The 27096-nt window shown below is 38.8% G+C and overlaps 2 protein-coding genes and 1 non-coding gene across 4 annotated transcripts; 1 reads left to right on the top strand and 2 right to left on the bottom strand.

The window, feature by feature from the left end:
* Window positions 1–661: 661 nt before the first annotated feature.
* On the bottom strand, window positions 662–2206 carry LOC138436352 (RE1-silencing transcription factor-like). The gene has a single exon (XM_069581968.1). The coding sequence runs from the start codon at window positions 2204–2206 to the stop codon at window positions 662–664; it is 1545 nt and encodes a 514-aa protein (XP_069438069.1).
* A 2281-nt stretch (window positions 2207–4487) lies between these two features.
* Window positions 4488–4559, bottom strand: TRNAF-AAA (transfer RNA phenylalanine (anticodon AAA)). Its single transcript has one exon. It is a non-coding gene; the product is annotated as a tRNA-Phe (tRNA).
* Window positions 4560–22014: 17455 nt separating this feature from the next.
* On the top strand, window positions 22015–26894 carry AVPR1A (arginine vasopressin receptor 1A). 2 transcript variants are annotated; one of them, XM_069580961.1, is made up of 2 exons: window positions 22015–24834; window positions 26392–26894. In XM_069580961.1, the coding sequence occupies exons 1-2, from the start codon at window positions 23822–23824 to the stop codon at window positions 26441–26443; spliced, it is 1065 nt and encodes a 354-aa protein (XP_069437062.1). In that variant the 5' UTR covers window positions 22015–23821; the 3' UTR covers window positions 26444–26894. The 2 variants fall into 2 exon arrangements, with proteins under 2 accessions (XP_069437062.1, XP_069437061.1); XM_069580960.1 differs by having other exon boundaries at window positions 22015–24809.
* The last annotated feature ends 202 nt before the right edge of the window (window positions 26895–27096 follow it).

The raw sequence follows: 27096 nt of genomic DNA on the forward strand, positions 1-27096 counted from the left end.
ATTTTAAACGTGCAATCTTAAGCCATTAAAGCACCAAAACAAAAAAACACACCAAAATCAGTGTTTTTTATGATAATTAACATATACACAAATAAGAAATACCTATTGATCAAAACTCAGGAAGTAAATACCTGAACTGATAGAACATCTACTGCTGGCAGAATTTCTCTTCAAATTCAATGTATTTTCTCATCTTTAACACAATTTTAAAGTGCTAACTTTAAATAAAGCAGGCAAATTCTTCAAGTAATTTGCAATTTAAGTAAGCCAATTTTTATAGGGCTAAACAAGGAATGAAGAATAAACTAAAGTGAACAGGAAGACAGACATGAGGAAAAAACTGACAAGTTATTGCTGAACAAAGTGATAGAATGCTCTAATACCACCTTGGCATCCTTGGTTCAGTTAAAGGCAAAAGATAAAAATATTTTTAAAAAGCTAACAGGTTTAGATGACTGCTGGTTTAGTATACTAACTCCCTTGGATTTACTAAAATGTGTACATCAATAGGTACATGGAGTCCTAAGAAAAAGAGTGCCACTTAAAAATCAAGATTGGACAGTAATTAATTTTAAAAACAAAAGGCTGTCTACTACTCCAAATGAATATAAAATGTCAGAGACCTTATACACTAAGAACTGAAGCCTTGACCAGAGTTTCATTACTCCTGCCCTTGAGCTGCCTTTTCAAGGAAGTATACATTGACCAAATGGCGACTGAGGTGCTTGCTGTAATCTTTTTCCTTTCGAAAAGAACGATCACAGAAGATACAAACGAAATCTCCTTCGGCCACTTTGACAGCCAAGGCATCCTTTCCATCTTTCCCACTGGTCTCTTGTGGAACTGGCCGAGCCCCGTTCAATCCAGAATCATCACTATCCTCTGACGTGTTGTCACTTAGGTCACTTCCATCATGACTGTGGATGCCTTCGTCTTCATCCATTTCCTGAGACTCATTTACTGCCACAGTGACAGGAGGTGATGCCACAGCAGTTGTGGACACGGCTTCATGTTTTTCTAGTGGTAGAGAAGGCAGCGGTGGTGAAACTGGTTCTTCAACTGCCGAGTCTCTGCTGGGGAAATTCTCTGCTTGCTTCTCATCAGTGTCCGTCTCCATTGCACACAGCATAGCTTCAGCCTGAGGTTTATCCTCTGAAGTTTCACCCTCTGGCATATTCAAGTTTTGTTCAGAGGATGAAGTGTTGGCAGATTCCTTGATAACAGCAGCAACACCAGCCAGACTCTTATCTGCCTCTTCTGCTCCCACTTTTTCAAGAGGGGCTTCTTTATTTCCTTCGCCTGCAGGGAACACATTTTGGTCTTCCGATTCTTCCCCTTTTAACTTTTCCTTTGGCAGGGGTGGTGATGGTGGGAAGAGATCCTGTGCACTGGCACTTTCTTCTAGAAGCTGCTTTTCTTTAACAGGCACTAAGCCAACCTCAGTAAGCACTTGCTCCTTCCGTGCCATTTCACTCAGCATGCTGGACTTTTCCTTTCTGTTATCTTTTCGAGGAGACCTTCTGGGGACCGGCTCTGTGGGAGGAGGCGGCTCTGTCTGAACAGGCTCCTTCTGAACAACCTCGATCTCAGCATCCCCCACAGGGGGAGGGGGTGGAGGAGGCTCTATCTGAACAGACCCCACATGAGCAGGCTCTGGGGGAGGAGGAGGAAGAGGAGGAGAAGGCTCCATCTGAACAGGGGTCACCTGAACAGGCTCCATGGGAGGAGATGGCTCCATGTGAACAGGCCCCTTCTGGACAGCCTCAACTTCACCACACCCCATGGGAGAGGGAGGAGAAGGAGACGGCAGCGGCTCCATCTGCACACACCCCACCTGAGCAGACTCCATCTGAGTGGGCCTCCTAGGAGCAGGCTGGCTATTTTTCTTACAGGATTTACTTCTCACAGTTTTCTTCTTTGTACTGTTTTTCAAGCAAATGTTTTGCTTTTTATTCTCCTCTACTTTGCTGTCACCCTTTGGCACTTCCTGACTATTTCTGGATTTGCTTTCTGCCTTCTTTTTCTTTTTTGTCACAGGTTCCTCATCATTAACAGGCTCTTGTAAGGAATGGGCTTCAGCTTCCACCTTCCTTTTGCTTTTCTTGCTTTTGCAGCTTTTTTCTGAATTGTTTCCCGGGGACGCATCCACTTCCTTAGCTTCCATGGCAGATTTGCGCGTTCTGGTGGTCAGATAGCAGTTACTCATTGTAGTCCAGTAAAGTATGATCCCGATAGGGAGCCTTGAGTAATTTCAACCCTCCCATATTCTTTTCTGAAATTACCACTTTATATTTCACTTATTTTATTTTGTCTGATGATGTCTGAGAAAGGTTTCAGAGTTCGGCAGTGCAACGTGAAAGATTAGGAAAGGTATTGAAGTATTGGTGGGAAACTTGATAAAAAATCATAGATTGAAGTTTGTTAAAAGACATTTGAACTTGGAATTGACTGGGAGGCCAAAGATACAAAGAAGCAGAAGACTCTCTCAAGACATGAGTAAGTTGTGTGTTACTGGTGTGTGTTTTGTGTGCATGATGGGGATTTGTAAATGATGTTGAATTCTAAGCTCCGACAATCACTGTCAACAGAAGATCAAGCTGCAAATATTTATGTTTTAAATTATAAGGCTAGTTAAACCTTTCTAACAACTATTTTTAATGTTCATGGGTACATTTTGTATGTTATCTTTTAACAGTATATGTGAAAAAGTTCATATTAAGTACAAATTGCTAACTGGGAATCAGTTTGGTAAAGAGGTTTCGTGGATTCTTTGATACTTCAAAAAAAATTTTTTTTGACTTCTGGGGAATTTGGTTAATTTTCTTATCTAGATTTTAAGGCTAGAATGCCAAAAGCGAACATATGAAGGAAATGAAAACCCTTTATTAAAGTGATCTGTGAAAACATTGTTACTGGAAATTGAGTGGACTTGAGGCCTTTCTTCCAGAAAACAAGGACTTGATTGTCAGGCCTATATTAGGTTCTGAAACTTAATGCCATGTATTTGTACTTATAAAAAATTGTTTCAATGAAAAGTATATTAGTAATAAGAACTTCTGGTCTAGTTGGGAGTTCTTCCATTTAAAAAAATGTGATATTTACATGGAAGAGTTTTGAGTCTTTTTGTTTTCTCAGTTTCCCCTCCACTGGATAGGACTGAAGCTAGAATTTTCTCTTTTAATAAAGGAATGAAAGGTGGAAAAAAAAAAAGGCACTGATGAAAGAAATCAAAGATGACAAACATATGGAGAGATATTCCATGTTCTTGGTTAGAAAGAATCAATATTGTGAAAATGACTATACTACCAAATGCAATTTATAGATTCAATGTGATCGCTATCAAATTACCAATGTATTTTTCACAGAACTAGATATAAAAATTTCACAATTCATATGGAAACAAAAAAGACCCCAAAACACAAAAGCCAAAGCAGTCTTGAGAAAGAAGAATGGAACCAGAGGAGTCAACCTTCCTGACTTCAGATTATACTACAAAGCTACAGTCATCAAGACAGTATGGTATTGGCACAAAAACAGAAATGTAGATAATGGAACAAGATAAAAAGCCCAGAAATAAACTGATGCACCTATGTACCTTATTTTTGACAAAGGAGGCAAGAATATACCATGGGGGCAAAGACAGCCTCTTCAATAAATGGTGCTGGGAAAACTGGACAGCTATATGTAAAAGAATGAAATTAAAACACTTCCTAACATCGTACATAAAGATAAACTCAAAATGGATTAAAGACCTAAATGTAAGCCCAGAAACTATAAAATTCTTAGAGGAAAACATAGGCAGAACACTCGATGATAAACCAAAGCAAGACCCTCTATGATCTACCTCTGAGAGTAATGGAAATAAAAACAAAAGTAAACAAGTGGGACCTGATTAAATTTAAAAGCTTTTCACAGCAAGGGAAACTATAAGCAAGGTGAAAAGACAACCCTCAGAATGGGAGAAAATAATAGTAAATGAAACAACAGACAAAGGATTAATTTCCAAAATATACAAGCAGCTCATATAACTCAATATCAGAAAAACAAACAACCCAATCAAAAAGCGAGGAAAATACCTAAACAGACATTTCTCCAAAGAAGACATATAGATGGCTAACAAACACTTGAAAAGATGCTCAACATCGCTCATTATTAGAGAAAAGCAAATTAAAACCACAATGAGATATCACCTCACACCAGTCAGAAAGGCTATCATCAAAAAGTGTACAAACAATTAATGCTGGAGAGGGTGTGGAGAAAAGGGAATGTCATGCACTCTTGGTAGGAATGTAAATTGATACAGCCACTATGGAAGATGGTATGGGGATTCCTTAAAAGACTAGGAATAAAACTACCATAAGTGAAGTGAAGTCGCTTAGTCGTGTCCGACTCTTTGTGACCCCATGGACTGTAGCAGGCTCCTCAGTCCACGGGATTTTCCAGGCAAGAGTACTGGAGTGGGTTGCCATTTCCTTCTCCAGGGGATCTTCCCAACCCAGGGATTGAACCTGGGTCTCCAGCATTTTAGGCAGACGCTTTACCATCTGAGCTACCAGGGAAGCAGTAATCCCACTCCTACGCATATACCCTGAGGAAACCAAAATTGAAAAAGACACATGTATCCCATTTTTCACTGAAGCACTAATTACAACAGCTACAATATGAAAGCAATCTAGATGTCCATTGACAGATGAATGGATAAAGAAGTAGTGGTACATATACACAATGGAATATTACTCAGCCATAAAAGGAATGCATTTGAGTCAGTTTTGATGAGGTGGCTGAACCTAGAATCTATTATACAGAGTGGAGTCAGAAAGAGAAAATAAATATCGTATTCTAATGCACATAAACAGAACCTAGAAAATTGGTACTGAAGAATTTATTTACAGGGCAGCAATGGAGAAACAGACATAGAGAATAGACTTATGGACATGGGGAGAGGGGAGGAGAGGGTCAGATGTATGGAAAGAGTAACATGGAAACTTACATTATGATATGTTAAATAGATAGCCAATGGGAATTTGCAGTATGGCTCAGGAAACTCAAACAAGAGCTCTGTATCAACCTAGAGGGGTAGGATGGGGAGGGAGATGGGAGAGAGGTTCAAAAGGGAGGGGATGTATGTATACCTATGGCTGATTTATGTTGAGATTTGACAGAAAACAAAAAGTTCTGTAAACAATTGTCCTTCAATTAAAAAATAAATTAAAGACAGATATTGTATAATTTTACTTACACATGGGATCTAAAAAAGCACACACACACACAAGAATATAACAAAACAAGTAGACTTAGAGATAAAGAGAATAATAGGTGTCAGAGGGGAGTTAAGTTGGAGGATGGACAAAATAGGGCAAGGGAATTAAGAGGTATAAACTCCCAGTAATGAAATACAGAAGTCATAATGATGTATATCATGGGAAATACAGTCAATAATTCTGTAATAACTTTGTATAGTAACAGACAATAACTAGACTCATAGTGGTGATTATTTGGCAATGTATAAAAATACTGAATCACTGTGTTATACATCTGAAACTAATATAATATTGTTATACTAATATACTTCAACAAAAAAGTTCACCATAGACATAGATGCACAATTTCTAAAAATATCAGCAAATCTAATCCAACAATACATAAAAACTCCAGGATCAGATGGCTTCTCTTATTCTACCAAATATTTAGGGGAAAAATAATGTCAACTTTATACTATTTCAGAAAACTGACAAGAAAGGAGCATTTCCTAATTCAATCTATGAACACAGTAATACCTTAATATCAAATCCAGAATATTGTTAGCCCAAATATACTTCAATTAAAAAAAGAAAGCTTGCTATGGACCAATATCTCTAAAGAACATAGATGTACAATTTCTTTAAATATAGCAAATCAAATCCAATAATATTTTTAAAAGAAAATATATCATAACCTCAAGATTTTATCCATGGGATAGCAATGCCCATTTAAAATTTAAAAGATAATCAATATAACTCCCCATATTAACAAAACAGGAAAAAAAATGATTGTTTTACTAGATGCAAAGAAACCATTTGACAAAATCAAATACTTATTTGTGATTTGAAAAAAAAATCTAGTTCAGTGTATGTGCATGTGTGTGCATATAAACTTGCACACAAGGTATCTTGTGGGTTTTGGTATCCAAATATTTCTTAATGTATAAAAGAATGTAGAACTTTTCCTGCTTTTTTTCTATTTTAAAACTTTTCTCTACTCTAAACAGCATTGGATGGTGGTCAGTGGTGGTTTAGTTGCTAAGTCATGTCTGACTGTTAAGACCCAGTGGACTGTAGCCCTCCAGACCTCTCTGTCCATGGGATTTTCCAAATAAGAATATTGGAGGGGGATTGTCATTTCCTCCTCCAGGGGATCTTCCTGACCCAGGGATGGAATCTGAGTCTCCTACACTGCAGGCAGTCTCCAGCATTACAGGCGGTTTCTTTACCACTGAGCCTCCAGGGAAGCCCAAATACCATTGGATAAATGTCTTTAAATATTAATATACAATCCCTTTGTGAAATCTCTGAGCCTCCTGCTATAAGGGGAGTGGCTCTTTAATAACTGTATTTATTCTATTGTAACTAGTGTTCTTTTATTTGCTCTCTCTTCTGGAATCAATTTTGGTAAATTATATATCCCTTAATAGCATCAAATTTATTCTGGTTTTCAAATATTTACACAGGGCTGAAAAACTAAATATTTAAGAAATCAAAAGAAGTAGTTTTCTATGATCTTTTTGTTTCCTAAAGAATAGCAACCCACTCCAGTGTTCTTGCCTGGAGAATCCCATGGATGGGGGAGCCTGGTAGTCTGCCATCTACGGGGTCGCACAGAGTCGGACACGACTGAAGCGACTTAGCAGCAGCAGCAAAGAATAGCATTGCATTTTCTTACGCTTCTTATTTGCATTCTCCCTTCTTTATCTTACTAAGTTAGTCAAAGTGTGTCTTTTTTTAATCTCCCCCTCAAAAGCTACTCTTTGATTTAATTATTTTACCATTATTTTCTGTTTTCTAATTTATTGCTTTCCATTTTTTATCAAGTTCTTATTTCTACTCTCTTTACATTTACATTTTCTTATAACTTCTGGTAGTTAAGGTTTACTTTAATGATTTTTATTCTCTTTGTTTATTAAAGTAAATATTTAATGTCATGACATATTCTATGAATATTTCTTTAGATATGTACATTCAGTTCAGTTCAGTCGCTCCGTCATGTCTGACTTTTTGCAACCCCATGAATTGCAGCATGCCAGGCCTTCCTGTCCATCACCGACTCCCAGAGTTCACTCAGACTCACGTCCATCGAGTCAGTGATGCCATCCAGCCATCTCATCCTCTGTTGTCCCCTTCTCCTCCTGCCCCCAATCCCTCCCAGCATCAGAGTCTTTTCCAATGAGTCAACTCTTCGCATGAGGTGGCCAAAGTACTGGAGTTTGAGCTTCAGCATCACTCCTTCCAAAGAAATCCCAGGGCTGATCTCCTTTAGGATGGACTGGTTGGATCTCCTTGCAATCCAAGGGACTCTCAAGAGTCTTCTCCAACACCACAGTTCAAAAGCATCAATTCTTCGGCGCTTAGCCTTCTTCACAGTCCAACACTCACATCCATACATGACCACTGGAAAAACCATAGCCTTGACTAGATGGACCTTAGTCGGCAAAGTAATGTCTCTGCTTTTGAATATGCTATCTAGGTGGGTCATAACTTTTCTTCCAAGGAGTAAGTGTCTTTTAATTTCATGGCTGCAGTCACCATCTGCAGTGATTTTGGAGCCCCAAAAAAATAAAGTCCGACACTGTTTCCACTGTTTCTCCATCTGTTTCCTGTGAAGTGATGAGCTATTTCAAATCCTGAAAGATGATGTTGTGAAAGTGCTGCACTCAATATGCCAGCAAATTTGGAAAACTCAGCAGTGGCCACAGGACTGGAAAAGGTCAGTTTTCATTCCAATCCCAAAGAAAGGCAATGCCAAAGAATGCTCAAACTACCGCACAATTGCACTCATTTCACATACTAGTAAAGTAATGCTCAAAATTTTCCAAGCCAGGCTTTAGCAATACGTGAACTGTGAACTTTCAGATGTTCAAGCTGGTTTTAGAAAAGGCAGAGGAACCAGAGATCAAATGGTCAACATCCGCTGGATCATGGAAAAAGCAAGAGAGTTCCAGAAAAACATCTATTTCTGGTTTATTGAATATGCCAAAGCCTTTGTGTGCATCACAAGAAACTATGGAAAATTCTGAAAGAGATGGGAATACCAGACCACCTGACCTGCCTCTTGAGAAACCTGTATGCAGGTCAGGAAGCAACAGTTAGAACTGGACATGGAACAACAGATTGGTTCCAAATAGGAAAAGGAGTACGTCAAGGCTGTATATTGTCACCCTGCTTATTTAACTTCTATGCAGAGTACATCATGAGAAACACTGGACTGGAAGAAACACAAGCTGGAATCAAGATATGTACATTATATATATAATATATGAAATATACATAGAATATCTTATATATGAAAATTTAAAATGTATAATTTATAGAAAAATATGCAGAAATATACAAAGCTAAATAAATATTTCAAAGATAATATGTAGCATTAAATATTTATTTTAATATTTATATTCAAATGTGAATATCTTAGCAGTAATATATATTATAATAATATTTCCTGGGTATTCAGTAATTTTATTTGTATCTCCTTTGAGTGATAATCCAGCACATTCACAGCTTCCAGGGATTAAGGAGGGGCAAATGGCGAACATCTGCAAATGGCGAACATCTAAATTTATCCTGTATTTCTGTCCCCTGATAATTACGATTAAACCCCAGTCCATCAAACCCATTTAAGACCCTACCCTTATGTTTATTTTTGTTTTTCAAAATATTATTTTACCTTTTTTATTAAACACATAAACCTGTCTGACATTATTTTACAAACAATAACCATTTAAATTATTCACTGACTTGTTTAATACGTTTACTGTGTGCTCTTGAGAGAAAACTTCTCTTCCTTCTGAAATATATCCTGTAACACAGCAGTCCCCAACCTTTTTGGCACCAGGGACTGGTTTAGTGGAAGAAACTTTTTCCATGAACTGAGGGTGGGGAGTGGTTTCGAGATGATTCAAGCACACTACATTTATTGTATTTTTTCTATTATTACTATATCAGCCCCAACTCAGACCATCAGGCATTAAATCTCAGAGGTTGGGGACCCCTCCTTTAATAGTTTTCTGGAGAGGGAACGTGGGTAGAAACTCTCTAAAAGTTTATATATTTGAGAATGTATTTAATGTGCTCCTAAGGTCATTGTTTCATGTCAGTTTCAGATTGACAAATACTCTCCCTCAGCATGGTGAAAGCATTTACTTAACTGTTTTCTCAGTTTTCTGTCAGTCTGGTAAATGAAAGTTTTCAACTGTGTTATCTTACCAACTTGACTGTCTTGTTAATCTGTATTTATGATAGTTCATTCCAATATATTATTTTCCTGTTAATAACAAGGAAAATTAAATGAGCTACTAAATTTATTGTATCTGCATTTTTTATAGGAGGATGATATATGGGACTCATTTCACCCATTTGGCCCCAATTACATTACTAGCTATAAAACAGAAAGCAAGTTGAAGAAAAGTTCACTCACAAGCAGGACAATCTTCCTGCTGTCATTATTATTCTCAAATTTCATCATTCATTTTCTTTCAGGAAAACAACAAAAAGCCTTTTTTTTTTCCAAAATGTTTGGAAATGCTAGCACATTTCATTGAAAACCAGAAACAATGTCTTTAGGCAATATTCTTTTCATTCCATGTATACATATTTTCTGTTTCTCAGGGGAAAGTAGAGGAAACATTTGACAATATTCTTCTTAAAGGAGAAACTTACTTTTCATCAAGTATTAATAATACCTTACTTTAAAAAGATAGAACATTAAAAGTAAATTAAGTTGCTATGAAGACAGTTATCAGGAAAGACAAGAATTAATTTAATGCTGCCTTTCTACAGTACTCTGCTTTGACAAAACAACTTTTCGAATGGTTTCAATTAGTAAATGCACATACAGAGTCTTATTGGGGGAGGCAGTGTGACAATTTCTTAAAGACAGAAAGCATGGTAAGACAGAAACTCTAAGCTCCAAAATACTAATGGAATTATTCAAAATGGTACATCTTCCCAAGATTAGTTTCTTATGAGACATGAAGTTCTGAGTTTTAACATCATCACCAAAAGGCATCAGCTATCTATTTGCTTAAATAATACTATATTTAGGACCCACAAAAAAAGCTGAGAATTTGGATAAGCACTGAAATTGTAGGAAACAAGGATGCTGTTGAAAATGGGTAGTTATTTTCAGCATCAAAACAATAAAGAAATAATCAGCATTAAACTAGAAAAAATATTTGTCATAACATGGTAGTAATCTTCTTATTTGAATGTATATTAAAAGAAAATACTCTTCCAATGGAGACATTTAATACAGTGTTAAAAGTGTTTCAAGAAATGTCCTATTTTAGAAAAGATTTTGCTAATAGTACCCAATATGCTTATTTGTAAATTCCCATTAAAATACACACATGGATACACAAAAAAAAAACATGACAATTCTGGAAATCAAGGGAAAGAGATCGAGTATTTGCAAGAACCTTGGAAACATTTCCATAATCTCTAAGACAGATGAAGTTAATTTGAAAGAACAATGTTGTGGTCATCTCATTGAACCAAACAGCACAACCCATTGGTAAATATACACAGAAAGGTTCAGCCATGGCCCCTCTGTTAATTTCTACCTAACTAGAAATTTGTTAATTTATTAGCTAATGATTAATTTCAAAGCTTTTGCTCTACACAGAAAACATATAAACACCCCATTAGCATTTTCAGAGACTGTTAAGAATCCTGACCACCTGTCAGTTCAGGGAAGTTTGTTATGATACCAGGTGAAGTCCTAAAGTCAGCAAAAAAGCAAAAAACTGGTACAGTTCAAATGACCCTTGAAAATTCTCCAAGTAAGGCTTCATGGGCATGAACATGTTACCTCTCTCTGAGTCAAACACAATCAGTGTCTTCCATAGCATCAGAAGCTAGAAAACATGGCTGGCTTTTAACAGAGGATATTGTTGTTGGAATGAATGATATACTGGATCACACACAGCATTTCAAGATGAGAGATAATGGGAACTGAACCAAACTGAGAAAAGAATAGACTCATGTTTTCCTCCTTTCAGGGCATATGCTTAGTAGGTGGAATTACAACCAGAGTGCACTGCACTACCTTCCCAGGTTCTCTCTTCTCTCTCTCTGTGACATATATATAGTCCCTTCCTGAGTCAATTCAAGCACTTCTACCCAGAACCCCGTGTGGCCAGAGGTAGAGGGGAAGACACTTTGGGATATGCAGTCATGGAATGTGATATTTTTTAATGGTAACTATTGCGGTAAAGAATCTGCCTGCAATGCAGGAGACCTGGGTTCAATCCCTGGGTTGGGAAGATCCCCTGGAGAATGGAAAGGCTACCCACTCCAGTATTCTGGCCTGGAGAATTCCAAGGACTGCATAGTTCATGGAGTCACAGAGTCAGACACGATTGAGCAACTTGCACTTTCACTTTCAAAGCAGGATGAGTTCTTGTGGCAGTAGATATTGTGGGATATTTCAGTGTTTTTCAAAGCACAACCCACAGACCCCCTACATGCTTGTTATAAATAGAGATTTCTGTGTTTTACTCTAAATCCATTGAACCTGGAGGAAGTGATTCAACGATTCTCCGGAAGAACTCACAGAACTCACAATAGCTCTTATACTCACGTTTAGTTCATTACAGCAAATAATACAGATAAAAATTAGGAAAGAAGAAAGACACAGAGGGCAGGGTTCAGGAGAGAACAAGCATGAGATTCCATTTATCCTCGCCCCCCAGTGGAGTCATACAGATAGTACTCTATCTCCCAGTGACAACGTGTGACAACAAAGTACTGCCAACTAGGGGGGCTCACCTGAGCCGCAGAATAGGAGAGTCAGACATGTAGACATGAAGCGCCCACACGGTGGACCTCAGTTTCTCAGTCTCCAGTCTCCAGCACCTCCAGAGGCAAAACTGATGCACTGTGGCCCGAGGTTCCCACCATAAGCAACACTTAGCATAAACTATCTGACTCGGGGAAGGGGAGGGAAAAAGGGAGGAGGAAAAGGAAAAAGAGGGCCAATTGTCCAAGTAGACATCAAGACTTGAAGTAAAAATGTAATAATAAGACAGCGTGGGTTTGGAATAGGAATAGACAATCTCAAAAATTTACATATACAGGAAAATGTGATTTATGACAGAGTTTGGTCATTGCAGATAAACAGGGAAAGGAGAAGGTTTTTTCCCTTACAAATCCTTCTAAATCAGTCATCTATATGAACTAAACAATGGCAATAGATCCCTCCCTCCAACCATCAATGAGAATCATTTTCAAGTGGGCTAAAGACTTAAATGTGTAAACAGAATTTAAAATCTTTTACAAGAATAAAATATTAAAATATCTATAAAGTTTTGATATTGGAAAGAATTTCTTAGGCAAAACATGAAAGATATTGCTTAGGCTAATCATAAATGAAAAAGCTAGGAAACTCAGGTACAGTAAAATTAAGAACTGCTATTTATGAAAAGATAGCACCAGTAGAAGGGAAAGACTAACCTCAAACTAAACAAAAAGATATACTGTGGATTAGTATCCAAATATATGAAGAATTGTATAAATCATTAAAAAAAAGACAAAGAACAAGTAGAAAACTGGGCAACCTATAAAAAGAAACATTACACACAAACAAAAGAAAAATAATAATGGCAAATAGACATGAAAATATGTTCAACATTCTTAGTAACCAATAATATGCTAATTAAGGCCACAGGGACAGACCACTTACTCTAGAGTGATGAAAATTAAATCTGATAATAACATGTGATGGCAAGAATATGAAATAACGGGAACTGAACTACTGCTGATGAAAAAACTGCTTTGGAAGACAATTTGGATATTCACATATGCTCTGACCCGGCAGTTCTACTCATAGATATGTTCCCTAAATATCACTTGTACATGTGTGCCAAGAGAAATAAACAAGAATGTCCATAGCAGCATTATTTATAAGAACAAAAAATTTAAAGTATTCCAACTGTTCATTGACAGGAAAATGAATCATAGCATATTTATAGAATGAACAGTATACTATAGTTGGAATAAATGAACTGTAGTCTATGTAACAACATGGATGAATTTTAGTATTTTTAACTTGGAGTGACAAAAAGCAAGTTATATAGGTTTATATATAATATATCATCACTATATAGCTAAAAATTGAGCAAAATTAGATAATATATTACTAGGGAACACTCTCTCTAAGCCCATAATATATGTATACACACACACACACAAACACACATAACTATAATACAACCATTTGTTTTTACCAAATGAAAGAACAAAAAAATGCTTATTTAACTTATATGCAGAGTACATCCTGAGAAATGCCGGACTGGATGAAGCACAAGCTGGAATCAAGATTGCTGGGAGAAATATCAATAACCTCAGATATGCAGATAACACCACCCTTATGGCAGAAAGAGAAGAAGAAGTAAAGAGCCTCTTGATGAAAGTGAAAGAGGAGCGTGAAAAAGTTGGCTTAAAGCTCAACATCAAGAAAACTAAGATCATGGTACATGGTCTCATCACTTCATGGCAAATAGATGGGGAAACAATGGAAACAGATTTTATTTGGGGGGGCTCCAAAATCATTGCAGATGAAATTAAAAGACGCTTGCTCCTTGGAAGAAAAGTTATGATCAACCTAGACAACATGTTAAAAAGCAGAGACATTACTTTGCCAACAAAGGTCTGTCTAGTCAAAGCTGTGGTTTTTCCAGTAGTCATGTATGGATGTGAGAGTTGGACTATAAAGAAAGCTGACACTGAAGAATTGATGCTTTTGAACTGTGGTGTTGGAGAAGTCTTGAGAGTCTCTTGGACTGCAGGAAGATCCAATCAGTCCATCCTAAAGGAGATCAGTCCTTAATATTCATTGGAAGGACTGATGCTGAAGCTGAAACTCCAATACTTTGCCCACCTGATGCAAAGAACTGACTCATTTGAAAAGACCCTGATGCTGGGAAAGATTGAAGGCAGGAGGAGAAGGGGACAACAACAAAGGATGAGGTGGTTGGATGGCATCACCGACTCAATGGACATGAGTCTGGGTAAGCTCCAGGAGTTGGTGATGGATAGGGAAGCCTCACGTGCTGCCGTCCATGGGGTCACAAAGAGTCAGATGTAACTGAGTGACTGAACTGAACTGAACTGATGGTTGGTGAGAAGGCAAGAGGGTAAGAGAAGGAACATATAGGTAAAAGCTAAGTGTTATTTTAGTTCTTGAGCAAGGTGATAAGTTCAAGGGTAACAATTCTGCTTTTATGATTCACAGCCTTAACTGCATATGTATTATCCAATGTTCTATGATATAATATTTCATTTGCAACTGTAAGAAAAAGGAGGCTTGGAAGAGAATTGGGAATAGCATATATAGATGGGGTTTTCTGCTATAGAGGGGAGCAGAGAAATGGAGCAAAAACTATGGGGTTTATGAGGTCAAGGGAAAGTTTTAAGATGGGAGATATTAGAGGATACTTACAAGCTGATGGGAACAAATCAGTTGAGAGGGGAAAACTGATGATTCCAGAAGCAAAACCTTTAAGAAGTTGAGAGAGGAAGAGATCCAGTAAACTGGTGAGAAGGTTGGAAATTCACACTATAAAAGAAGTAGAGGCAGAAGATGTGGGTATGGCTGCAGGCAATTCGACAGAATGAGTGGTGCCAAGTTCTCTTCTGATTTATGTCCATTTCTTGTGAAATAAGGATGAAGCTCAGGGGCTTCCCTGACGGTCCAGTGGCTAAAACAACTAAGACCCAGCAGAGCCAAATATATAATTATTTTTTTAAGTAAAAAAATAAAAATGAAGGTGTTAAAGTTTTATCTTGCCAAGTGGGATACTATATAACTTGGTAACTATATTAGGATTGCTGGACACTACAAACCCCTTGAGGTATAAAATGAGACCAGTCGTTGTGTTTTTCTCCTCAATTTCAGCTGCTCTACCACAAGAACAAAACTATATTTAACTGAAAGTAGCTATTTTCCATGGGAAGTACACCTTTTTTAAAAAAAAAAAAGAGGGAGCAGGAGAAATGAGAATTCAAAGGAATTAATGAAACCAATGGACTATGGAATATAAAATAGGTAAGAAGGTAAGAGAGGACCTAGAGAATGATGGTGAGCAGTAACAGTTGGCAGGTTAATGGATTGGAGCATGCCTGAGAATTGTTTCTTGGATAAACGATATTGGAATAATTAGCCATTGGAAATGGTTAGTAAAATCCCTGATTCACTCCTTATACAAAATAAGTTCCAAGTGACATAAAAACCTAAAAGTTAGCAATATACATCAATAAAAATGTGTGTATACATAGCAACTATAATTTCAATTTTAAAAAGACTTTCTCATCATGTCATTGAAGGGAATGTTTCATAAATATGACTAGAGGAAAACTAAAATCTTCTTTATTGCAAGAATATATAACTAAGTGTACATAATTCTTACCACATGTGCATGATAAGTTGCTTCAATCATGACTGTAGCTCACCAGGCTCCTCTGTCCATGGGGCTTGTCCTGGCAAGAATACTGGAGTGGTTAGTCATTTCCTCCTCCAGGGGAATCTTCCTGACCCAGGGGTTGAACCCATGTTTCTTACGTCTCCTGCTTTGGCAGGCAGGTTCTTTACCATTAGTGCCACCTGGGAAGGCCCATAAGTCTTACCAATTAATATAAAAAAGCAGTATAGCCAAATAGAAAATTAATCAAAAGATATATGTAAGAAATATACAAAAGAAGAAATATTGAAAGAAATATTTTAAAATATATTCAATTTCACCAGAAAACAAAGAAAAAATTTAAAAGCAAATTGAATAAGTCCAATGAAAGATAAACTGGAGAAAATATCGTATATATATAAATTAGAATGCTTTCAAATCAAAAAGAAAAAATAGAAAACTAAGAATGCTACCAGAGATGTACCCAAAAATGTAATTAATTTGCAAAATAAGAAATATAATTAGATAAGACATTTATAAAATATTTAGCCTCATTATTTATCAATCATACACATTCAATTAATTAGTTATTCATTAATCAAATTTAGAAAGAAATTTTTAATGAAGAGATTCCACCACCATAAAGCTGTGGAAAATGGGCACTTCCAAGCATTGCTGATTAATTATTACATATTAGGCTGGCATATTGTGATGCGATAATAAGGTCAAAATTTTATATAACCTTTGGCCTCATCATTCTACTTCCAGAAATTTAACCTTAGGCAATGAACATTGAAGTGAGTGAAGAGGTATCTGTAATCAGCACTGTGTGCAATGGGCAGGTATGTAGGGTGAAGGTTGGGGTGAAGACAGAATGTAAGATATCTAGGGGGTCAAAACTCTCCCCCCTCAAAAAGAGAAAAACATGTAAAATAAATAAGCTAGGTGCATCAGTGTGATGGAGAAGTCTGAAGCCATAAAATTAATGATATAGAAGAATATTCAATGACATAGAGAAAAGTTTACAATATGTTGTGAATTTGAAAAATCATATTAATATGGTCTAATTTTAGCCTTTAAAAGATATACACAGGAAAAAAAACTAGAAAGGCATAAGCAGATGATAATTGTGATTATGAATACTGGGAGTAATATAACACATTTTTAATTTTTATATTTTTCTATGTTATCACATTTTTATAAAATATTGTTCTAGGCAGAAAAACACAGCTATTATCATTACAAATGAATTCATATAGCTTTTTTCCTTTTCCCTTATTCATAATCACAGTAAAAGTAATATTAAATTGTTTCAGATTTTTTTTGTATGCCCAGACTTCTACAGTTGGGTACTCCAAGTTACCATTTCATTATGATAAAACAAATCCGTATAGGATTTAGTTGTGTGAAGCAGCTTTTTAAAATGCTATGTGGTAGTGATAGGTCCTCATTGAAAGAACAGCTAAATTCTTGAAAAGATGGACTGGTTTTTCAAATACAAAGTTAAGCAGAGATTCTGCAAAGTGTAAAAATTATCCCTGAAGATCAGTTACATATTAATTCTTTCTTTTTAATAGTATATTCCATGTAGGAATGAGTAAAGAGCATCAGACATCCATTTGATTGCAGGTACTCAGGAAATATAATAGTAATGTCTTTATATTTACTTCATGACTTACCAGGTAATCACTTAAATGTAACCACTGACTTACACATAATCAGAAAGTATTTTCAGATAAAAATCTGTTTGGGAACACAGGGGCAAAGCCCCACATATTTCAGCCTCTCCTACTTTATAACTATATCTTAAATATATCTAAAGAAATTAAACCTTAGAAATTCTCACATGTACATAGAGGTTATAGTTCAAATAGATTAAACCTTTTCTCAGGCAACATGTCTGCTATATCCAGGGATAAGTTAGTTGTACATATGTTATCATTACCATGAAAACCCTAACAGAAAAAATAATTTTCCTCCCTGGCAATAGGGAAAAAAAAAAAAGAGGCTTTCAGAAACCTTAAAGCATCTGGTAAGTGTATATGAGGTGGCAGACAAAAGAGGTGGGAGGAGTGGATGAAGAATAGAAATGGAATGTATTTTCAAAACTACCTGTCAAACCTCAAAAAAGAAAAGGAGAAGCAAGCAGAATTTTTTTCTATTTTACAGAGTTAGTGTTCATAGTAGATAAACAAAATAATGATAGTATCATGATTCCTGATGTCAGCACCTTTCACACAACACAAATCTCTTCTCTTGTGAGAAAAGGAGTTAATGAATACACAGACACAGGCTCAATGATGCCAACTTGCTAAAAGAATGTGTCTTGATGACTATCAAATTTTAAGCATAAAATCAAAGTTGCTGAACCATAAATATGCAGAGAACCCAATAAGTATTAGTTCATCAGGAGCAAAACTCTTAAACTCAGTGTTTCAAATGAGCTTTTATTTTTAAAGTTTTAAGTTAAATTCACCATATAATTTTTAAATGCAAACATTTTCTGAACATATGATATAAATAATAATGAATTTAGAAATCTTTTCTTTTGGAGTGAAGTGATTTTTCTACTAAATCTGCTGCCTTGACTGACATAAAAAAATTTTAAAATTCTTAACAAGTTGTAAGATTTCAATTTTTTGTCAATAAATACTAGGATTCTTAAGATTCTATTGAGCGTAGCAGACTTTCTCTAATGCCATAGCTCTGTGCACTAACCTGCAAGCCAATTTTAATCATACATCAATAGAACCAAATAGTGTTCTCATTTTTCATTTGACTCCATAGAGTAACTATAATGAAGACCTGACCTTTGTTCATGTTTAACATGCATTATTTTGTAGAATCCCCTGTGTGTGTTTGTATGACAGAGAGAAAGAGAATCATTCACTGGGTGATTTTAAAATCAAATATGCACTTACCTGGCAGTAAGGCAGAGAGATGACTAGAACATTTAAGACACAGAGAGATTCGGGTGCTCAAAAATAACTCCTGAAGAACTCTTCCCTAATTTATTCAATCATCAAGCACTGTCTGAGTTTTATGTTCCTTCAGCACTCAAACACCAGTTTCTATTACCTTTGTTAATTCTGCAAATATGTGTTAAGTTCTTGTGATGTATACAGGAAATAGTACAGTGTAGAGGTTAGAACCCAGGCCTGGACTTCAAATGGACGGATGTGTGACTCAGCCCAGCCCCTTGGAGTCCTGTGACTTTGGTTAAGATGCTTAACCTCCCTAACCTTTGTGTAATTAATCTGTAAAGTGGGATAATAATAAGTGTATCCCTATATTCAGTTCATTTTAAATATTATTTGAAATATTAAATGAAATAATAAATACAAAACTTTTAGCTCATGAGTTAAGAGCTTAGTCAGTACTGGTAAATGTCACTGCCCTCTTATTATTAGCAGTACCCTACTACTACCTTAGTTTCATTGTTGTTGTTCAGTCGTGAAACTCCACGGTTCCCAGGCAAGAATCCTGGAGTGGATTGCCCTTTCCTTCTTCAGGTGATCTTCCTGAGCCAGGTATCGAACCTGTATCTCCTGTATTGACAGGTGGATTCTTTACCACTGAACCACGTGAGAAGCCCTGTACTTAATTTACTAAAGAGAAAACCAAAGATATAGAGAAACTGGAGCAGATCCCACCTGACCTCATAGGCTTAAAGGAGAACCCACCAAAAAGATAAGATGTTAAATAACCAAATAAGTACCCCATATGAGTCTGTAAGATGTGAAAACATGAGGCTCACTAGTGGTAGCACAGTGTAACAGTTAAGATTATAAATTCTGCCAGAGTCAACTGCTTCTGTTCAAATCCCTGTTCCACTACTGGCCAACTGTGTCACTAAAGGCTACTTGTTTAACATCTCTGTGCATCTGTTTCTTCAAATGTAAGGTAAAATAATAACAGTACATCCTTTATAGGGTCACTAGGAGAATTAAGTGAGGTAAAGCACTTGTAAGAGTGCCTGGCCTAAAGTGTTTACTAAATGTACTAACATTACATACTTCTTTGTATCCAGCCCAAGACCTAGCAGAGTGATGTGCAGCAAATATTTGTTGATTTGCTAGAAGTATTGTATGAATACCAGACTACAGCACTTTAGCTTTTAATAGAGTGTCATTAATCTGTAATTGAAGGGAAAGCATCACAGTTTATTTCTGTGGGCGACAGAAATAAAATGGATGCTCCTGTGGCTATCCAATTTCTTCCCCTTCCTCAGTAAGAAAGGGGAAGTAAACTGCAAGTTTAAGGAGAAGACGAGCATATTGATTGCAGCTATAAAGCAGTGCATAAGGTGACATGATAAATGAAATGTAGCCCATTGATGTTGGGTATCCCTGCCCCTGGACTTCTTGATTTGACTAAGTCTGGTGGTAGTCCACAAGAGTTCTGGAACTCCAAGTTTATTTACTCAGTATGCTTCAAACTCTATCCATTGTCCTGTGGCATGTTCATCACTATTTCATGGGGAAAGTAAAAGGATGAGTGTTTTCCGTGGTCAATAACTTAGTGAAATATTGACAAACACAGTTAAGCAGGTTTCTCAGAGGTTTTTTTTACATATGAATCTCTAGGAGAGGATGAGATGCAAATATTGCACTTCCCCTAATGTACTCAACTGTGGAATTCTTTTCTTCTAGAAGACATATCTATTGCAAAGAAGGGGGTTCGGGAAATTCTGCTTTAATTGGACGGAAAAGTCTTATTGGCTATATAACAAGCAATATGGAGGATATTTACATATTTGGGCAGAAAAGGAGAATTAATGTTTTGAATACCCATGAAATGCCAGAAACTTAAACAGTTATACAATCTTTGTAGACAGTATGCTATGTTTTAGTGCCAAGATTTTATAGATGAAGAATCTGAAGCTCAAAGATTAAAACAAGGTCATACAGCTAGTAAGGGAAAGAGATGCCTGTTTCCATTACTTGAAATATATCTTAAACATCTGGAATTGCACTCTGGGAGAAAGGAAAACTGGCAGAGAAAGGTTACTCCAGGACAACTGCAAATTGGGAGAAAGGAAGACTGGTAGAGAGAAAGGTTACTCCAGGACAACTTCCTTTTTTTTTTTTTTCTTTTCATCATTTTACCCCCACAATATGTTAACTGAAATCTACTGAGAGTAAGATGGTGAAAGTAATGTCCTAATACAAGTACAGAGGAAATACAAATTTCTTGAAGACAAAGCATAAGAAATAGCACAGGAAATGCTGACTACGTTCTTTTCATATTTTAGGACCACAATTTCTTTACCTTCCACTGAATAATTTTTATAGCAGGTACTTGAGTATTTCAGTGGTCCTGGTTTCCTTTGAATAGAGAACCAGTAAAACCAAGACAGACACATTTTAAAAACTGTATGGGTTAAACGAGGGACAGGGTTCTGGAATTTGCCTCACACACACACACATATTCCTATGTAACATATAAATGTGTGTATATATATTCAATCCATGACGATTAGTACTACTGTCCACTGAGGATGAGTATCTTCCAACTGTGAGGCCAATGTAACCTAACAAATTATTTTCATAATTTGTATTTGTATATAGTTTGATTACCACACCCTCTCTCTGGAATAAGAACACTAAAAGGAACTTTGGTGACCCTGTACTGCAGATTTCATCCTTCAGGAAACCTGTAAGCTCAAAGGTGTAGGGCTAAGAGCAACAAAATTGCCAGGTTCTGGCTAACAGACCACTTTTGCAATACCCTGGAACACTAGGGTCAGACAAGATTATTTCTCATATGTGGCACTAATAATATAATTTGTTACTTAAGGTCGTCTCCCGGAGTCAGTGACTATTACCTAATTGCTTAAAGTATATTTCCAGACAGGTGATCTGGAAACCTTTTACTTATTGCTATCTCTGAACTTTTCAAATCTTTTGACTCCTTAATGCAGCACAACTTGTAGGTTTGAGAAAATTTCTCTATACTGAACATTGTCTTATTTGACCCTCCAAATAACCTCAAAAGTAGATGGTGAAAGTGAAAGTCCCTCAGTCCTGTCTGACTCTTCTCCAGGCCAGAATACCCGATTGGGTATCCTTTTCCTTCTCCAGGGAATCTTCCCAACCCAGGGATCGAACCCAGGGATCGAAACCAGGTCTCCTGCATTGCAGGAGGATTCTTTACCAGCTGAGCCACAAGGGAAGCCCCATAAAGTAAGGCAGGTACTTTCATTACCATTTTAAAGATAAATACACCGAGGCTTATGCAGCCATAATGAAGGACTCCCAAGGTCCAATTCAGCACTCTTAAGCGTGACAGCCTTGAGATTTGGGCATGCATGAACTGGGCATTTTGGGCATGCAAAGTTGAATTATCATTGAGAACTGCAACTCAGAAATGTTTCTGGTTTATTTGCCTACATTTCATAGATATTCTTCTCAGACAATCAAATTTCTACCATGGCCACAATACGTTCTGACCAAAAAGTCATGTTCTTGTATCTACAGAATGGAGTTGTTTCTTTTTTTCTTCTTCTTCTACTTTTGTGAAAGTGAAAGTATTAGTTGCTCAGTCGTGTCCGACTCTCATGGACTATACAGCCCACCAGGCTCTTCTGTCCATGGAACTCTCCAGGCAAGAATATTGTAGTGGGTTGCCATTTCCTTCTCCAGGGGATCTTCCCGACCTGGGGATTGAACCCGGGTCTCCCGCATTACAGGCATTTTCTTTACCATCTGAGCCACCAGGGAAGCCTCTTGTGTGAAATAGCCTGAAAACAGCTCCCCCTTGCTGTTCTTCCGAGTGTACCTTCACCAAAGTTGAAAGAGGGCGCAGTTAGTATTTCTGTGGGTCCCCGGCCCGGCTGCTGGGTTCCCGCCGCCCAGAGTAACCAGTCGATAGGTAGGCGGTCTTTTCCCTCTTGTTCAGAGCATCTCTCTCCTGCCCAGGTTGCCTCTTTCTCATCTACCAGCGCAAGAAGCCTGGCGGCTTTTCGTTCCAGTCTGGACAGCACTTCCTGGGCTGCCGCTCTGCGGCAGCTCTCTTCGTTCACCCGAAGAGATGTCCCCATGGTTCGGCAGTAAAGCAGATCAAGTCCCCACGGACTCCTGTGGCCCAATGCCCGCCCATCCAGCTGTGGGAATCAGGCTTTTCCCGGAGAAAACCCCAGGAATCTAGTTTAGAGAAAACTCCTAAGTCCCACCCACCCCTAAACCCGCTCCCAGCCCCAGGGGAAAGTGGAAAACCAGGAGAAATTCCTTTCCCCCGCTGTGATACACGCACGCAAGCAGCCGCGGGGACTGCCTCGGGACCAGCGACTGCGTTCTTCCGGTCAGCGAACGCAGGCAGGAGACAGACAAGAGGCATCAAAAAAGTTAGTTACACTGCAGAGGAGGGTGGAGAGGAGCGGGGCAGTAAGAGACGAAATTCCTGTAGTCGAGTTGTCCTGAGAATGAAGTTAGCCAGATTGGCTCTCCAGGGATGGGCGGACTCTCGGCACAGGGAGAAATCTCGGCTGGCGCAGGTGGGCGTCACGCGCCAAATTCAGGTTCAAGAGCACCCGAGCGGGCAGTGGACTCTGGATTTCTAGGTGCCATGTCTATTGAAGTCACATGCAGAGTTAAGGTGATTCTTGACGGAGGCTTGAGGAAATGATGGGAAGCCCTGAAAAGGTATGACAAGTCCAGTTCTACGAGTTTAGTTTGTTTTTAATTAATAGAAGAGCGGGGAAGCATCACCACAGCCGATACACCGAGGAATCCGCGCGTTCCAGCCCCACCCCTGCAGCAGTGATGCAAAAAGCACAAATCACCGAAGTAGGAAGTTGAGAGAAAGGAAAATCCTGGGAGGAGAGGAGAGGGAGGTGGCGAGAGTAGGCACCGAACAGCCTCCAACCACTGGGGCGAGAGGGAGCGCGATCTGGAGAAACAAACTCCGTATCAATAATCTGAGCTTGGAGTCCAGGGCTTTCGGAGACTCAGAGCGCACCTTCCAGGCTTCGCCGGAGTTGAGAAAGGGCGGAGCAGGGAAAGAGACGTGCGGCTCGACCGAGAGCGGCTGAGTTGGCTGGTGAGACTCTGCGCCCGGAGACGCCTGCAAGAGAGCGAGCAGAGCCCGGTTGGCGGCGAGCGCTGGCAGGAGGGAGCGCACCGCGCGAGGAAGCGGGAAGGGAACGGGCCTCCGCCGAGGCCGAGGGGGCGCTGCATGGACAGCACGCGATTCTCCGGGAGCCCCAGCGCGGGGCCCGCGAGTAACTCCAGCCGGTGGTGGCCTCTGGACGCGGGAGGTGCCAACACCAGCGGGGACTCGGAGGCGCTCGGGGAAGACGGCGGCCCGCAGGCGGACACGCGCAACGAGGAGCTGGCAAAGCTGGAGATTGCCGTGCTGGCCGTGATTTTCGTGGTGGCCGTGCTGGGTAACAGCAGTGTGCTGCTGGCGCTGCACCGCACGCCTCGCAAGACGTCCCGCATGCACCTCTTCATCCGCCACCTCAGCCTGGCCGACCTGGCCGTCGCCTTCTTCCAGGTGCTGCCCCAGCTGGGCTGGGACATCACCTACCGTTTCCGCGGACCCGACGGGCTGTGCCGCGTGGTGAAGCACATGCAGGTGTTCGCCATGTTCGCCTCGGCCTACATGCTGGTGGTCATGACGGCCGATCGCTACATCGCCGTGTGCCACCCGCTGAAGACTCTGCAGCAGCCCGCGCGCCGCTCTCGCCTCATGATCGCCGCCGCCTGGGTGCTGAGTTTCGTGCTGAGCACCCCGCAGTACTTCGTCTTCTCCGTGGTCGAGGTGAGCAACGTCACCAAGACCTACGACTGCTGGGCCAACTTCATCCAGCCCTGGGGTCTCCCGGCCTACGTGACCTGGATGACCGGCAGCGTGTTCGTGGCGCCCGTGGTCATCCTGGGCACCTGCTACGGTTTCATCTGCTACCACATCTGGCGCAACGTCCGCGGAAAGACAGCGGGGCGCCAGGGCGCGGGCGCCCCCGCCGAGGGCGCGGGAGAAAGCGCCTTGTACCGAGGAGTCCTGCACGCGCGGTGTGTGAGCAGCGTGAAGACCATTTCCCGCGCCAAGATCCGCACCGTGAAAATGACCTTCGTGATCGTGACGGCCTACATCGTTTGCTGGGCGCCCTTCTTCATCATCCAGATGTGGTCTGCCTGGGATAAGAATTTCTCCTGGGTCGGTAGGTGTCAGGACCGCGGAGGAAGGTGAAGGAATGGGGGCTCTGTGTTGGGGATAGAGGGAGTTGGCGAGAGAGGGAGAAGTGGGGAGAGAGAGAGACAGTCTTTTCATAACATCCTCTAGGCCCATAGTTCTTAACTTAGTGAATGAGAATCACACCTTGAGTGGAATAGTTAAAAGATAATGTAACCAGCTCCTAAAACCACAAATCCAGAAACTATGCCCTCGCGTCAGCCACGCAGTTAGAAAAATTTACTCTCTGTCAAAGCACTAACGACAGTGTTAATATCCTGCTTTCAAGTCTGCTGGATTCAGGGAAATATTTATACTGTCACGACTGCTTTTTGCTAGCTTGTGAAAAGTAACACACTGTAAAATTTTTGTAGAAATGCCCTAAATAAGGGTAAAACAGACATATTTTTCTGAAGAAAGATTAAAAAATTTTTTTAAGTTTTATTTATTCCTCATCCAGCCAACAAATATTATTGTGCCTATTTTATGCTTGGTCTTGGGGGTATGAAGATTAAACTCCTTGAAGGAAGATTCTTAAGTCATTTCAATTTGGCATTTAGCTAGTGTTCCATTTCTCAACATGTTTTAATTTTTTTCACTGTGCATAGGTATGTTGATGATTTCCATTCTTTTTGAATAGAATCTTGGTCACAGATCATGATCACTTTAAGATTTGCATCTTAGCACAAAGTTTGATGAAATAATGTGTAATTTATTCTGGCATAACAAGAGTGAGAAGACCCAAATTTATATTAAATAAGGAAGTGTCAATGCTTGCCAATTATTCTTATCTTTAGAAAAGGTATATTCTCAGTGCCTAGTTCTACTGTGAAAGTTTATATTTATGTGGTTTGACAATGCAATTACACACACAAAAAAATGGTTCAAAAGACTGTTGGAATTTCTTAATTCATCCATTCTCCATAATATAATCTAGTTGTTCAAACCAGAATCAAAGAGAGTTTTCTTTTAAAATTAAAAGAAGTTTCTAATTAGCCAAAGAAAACAACTAAACACTGCATCCTTCAGGGACCTAGTTGAACTATCCCCTTCTGTAAAGAGTTCTTACTACAAGAATGTGTTTAGTATTAAGAAAAAATTTAAATGACTAAACATGGTCCATAGTGTCATACTTTTGCCTAAGTTATCAGGATGCATACAGTTTGGTATATGTGGCTATAGACTCTTGAGATTTCACTGAAATGGCAGCCATTCTGTAAGTGCTGTCTCCATTAGCATATGCTAGTGCTAACACAAATGATTCAAAGTTTTATTAATAAATGATTCAGTATTCTTAGCCTCTTGAAAGTCTCCCTCATTCTACTTAAATATTTTAATAGTGGCTTAAAATATCTGAATTAATTTCAAGGCATCTTGCTCATGAAAATATTTTACAACAAAGCAATTTCTATTCACCAACTATTTCCCCAATTGATAAACAAAATACTTCATTTTCTATATTGACCCAAGACATTTTCCCACTTTTGTGAACCAATAAAAGAATGAGTTTATCCAGTGCTTTTACTTGCGTTTGATTAGTTAAATGCTTTCTCCTTATGTTTTCCATACAGAGTCAGAAAACCCAGCCACCGCCATCCCTGCATTACTGGCTTCCTTGAATAGTTGCTGCAACCCCTGGATATACATGTTTTTTAGTGGCCATCTCTTGCAAGACTGTGCCCAAAGCTTCCCATGCTGCCAAAACGTGAAACGAACGTTCACCAGAGAAGGTTCTGACAGTATGAGCCGAAGACAGACTTCCTTCACTAACAACCGAAGCCCCACCAACAGTATGGGAACATGGAAAGACTCGCCTAAATCTTCCAAGTCCATCAAATTCATTCCTGTTTCAACCTGAGCCCCCTGTGTTCACACAGTCTGACTCTTGTAATGGACTTTTCAGCCCATTGACTGAATCCAGCTAGAATTATCAGACAAGTGAACTTATATGAGATATGATTAATCAATCTGTTGAGTACAAGACTGTGTTTCTCCTTGCATTTTTCACATTGCTACAAGCAAAAGCAATGAATTGTTTTATACAGAATGTTAATAAAAACATGCAACACTAAAATCTGCAGACCTAGTTCCCAGAAATAACAGAAGCCTTATTTCTATAGGAATAATCATAACCATGCTTTATATTTTTCTGTAGGTTTCCTTTCTTTTTATTTCTGACATAACTAGGGCTTGATTGGTTTAGAAGTCATATAATGTAGGGGCATTATTTCTGAACAAAGTAAGTTCGTCATCAGGGTTTGAAAGGAATTGGAAGA

This window comes from Ovis canadensis, chromosome 3 (assembly GCF_042477335.2).
Source record: "Ovis canadensis isolate MfBH-ARS-UI-01 breed Bighorn chromosome 3, ARS-UI_OviCan_v2, whole genome shotgun sequence".
In the NCBI taxonomy this organism is placed as follows: Eukaryota; Metazoa; Chordata; class Mammalia; order Artiodactyla; family Bovidae; genus Ovis; species Ovis canadensis.

Coding starts and splice junctions, on each gene's coding strand:
- LOC138436352 (XM_069581968.1), bottom strand. CDS start 2,206: ATGAGTAACTGCTATCTGACCACCAGAACGCGCAAATCTGCCATGGAA.
- AVPR1A (XM_069580960.1), top strand. CDS start 23,822: ATGGACAGCACGCGATTCTCCGGGAGCCCCAGCGCGGGGCCCGCGAGT. Junction 24,810..26,391: donor TAAGAATTTCTCCTGGGTCG/GTAGGTGTCAGG, acceptor TTTTCCATACAG/AGTCAGAAAACCCAGCCACC.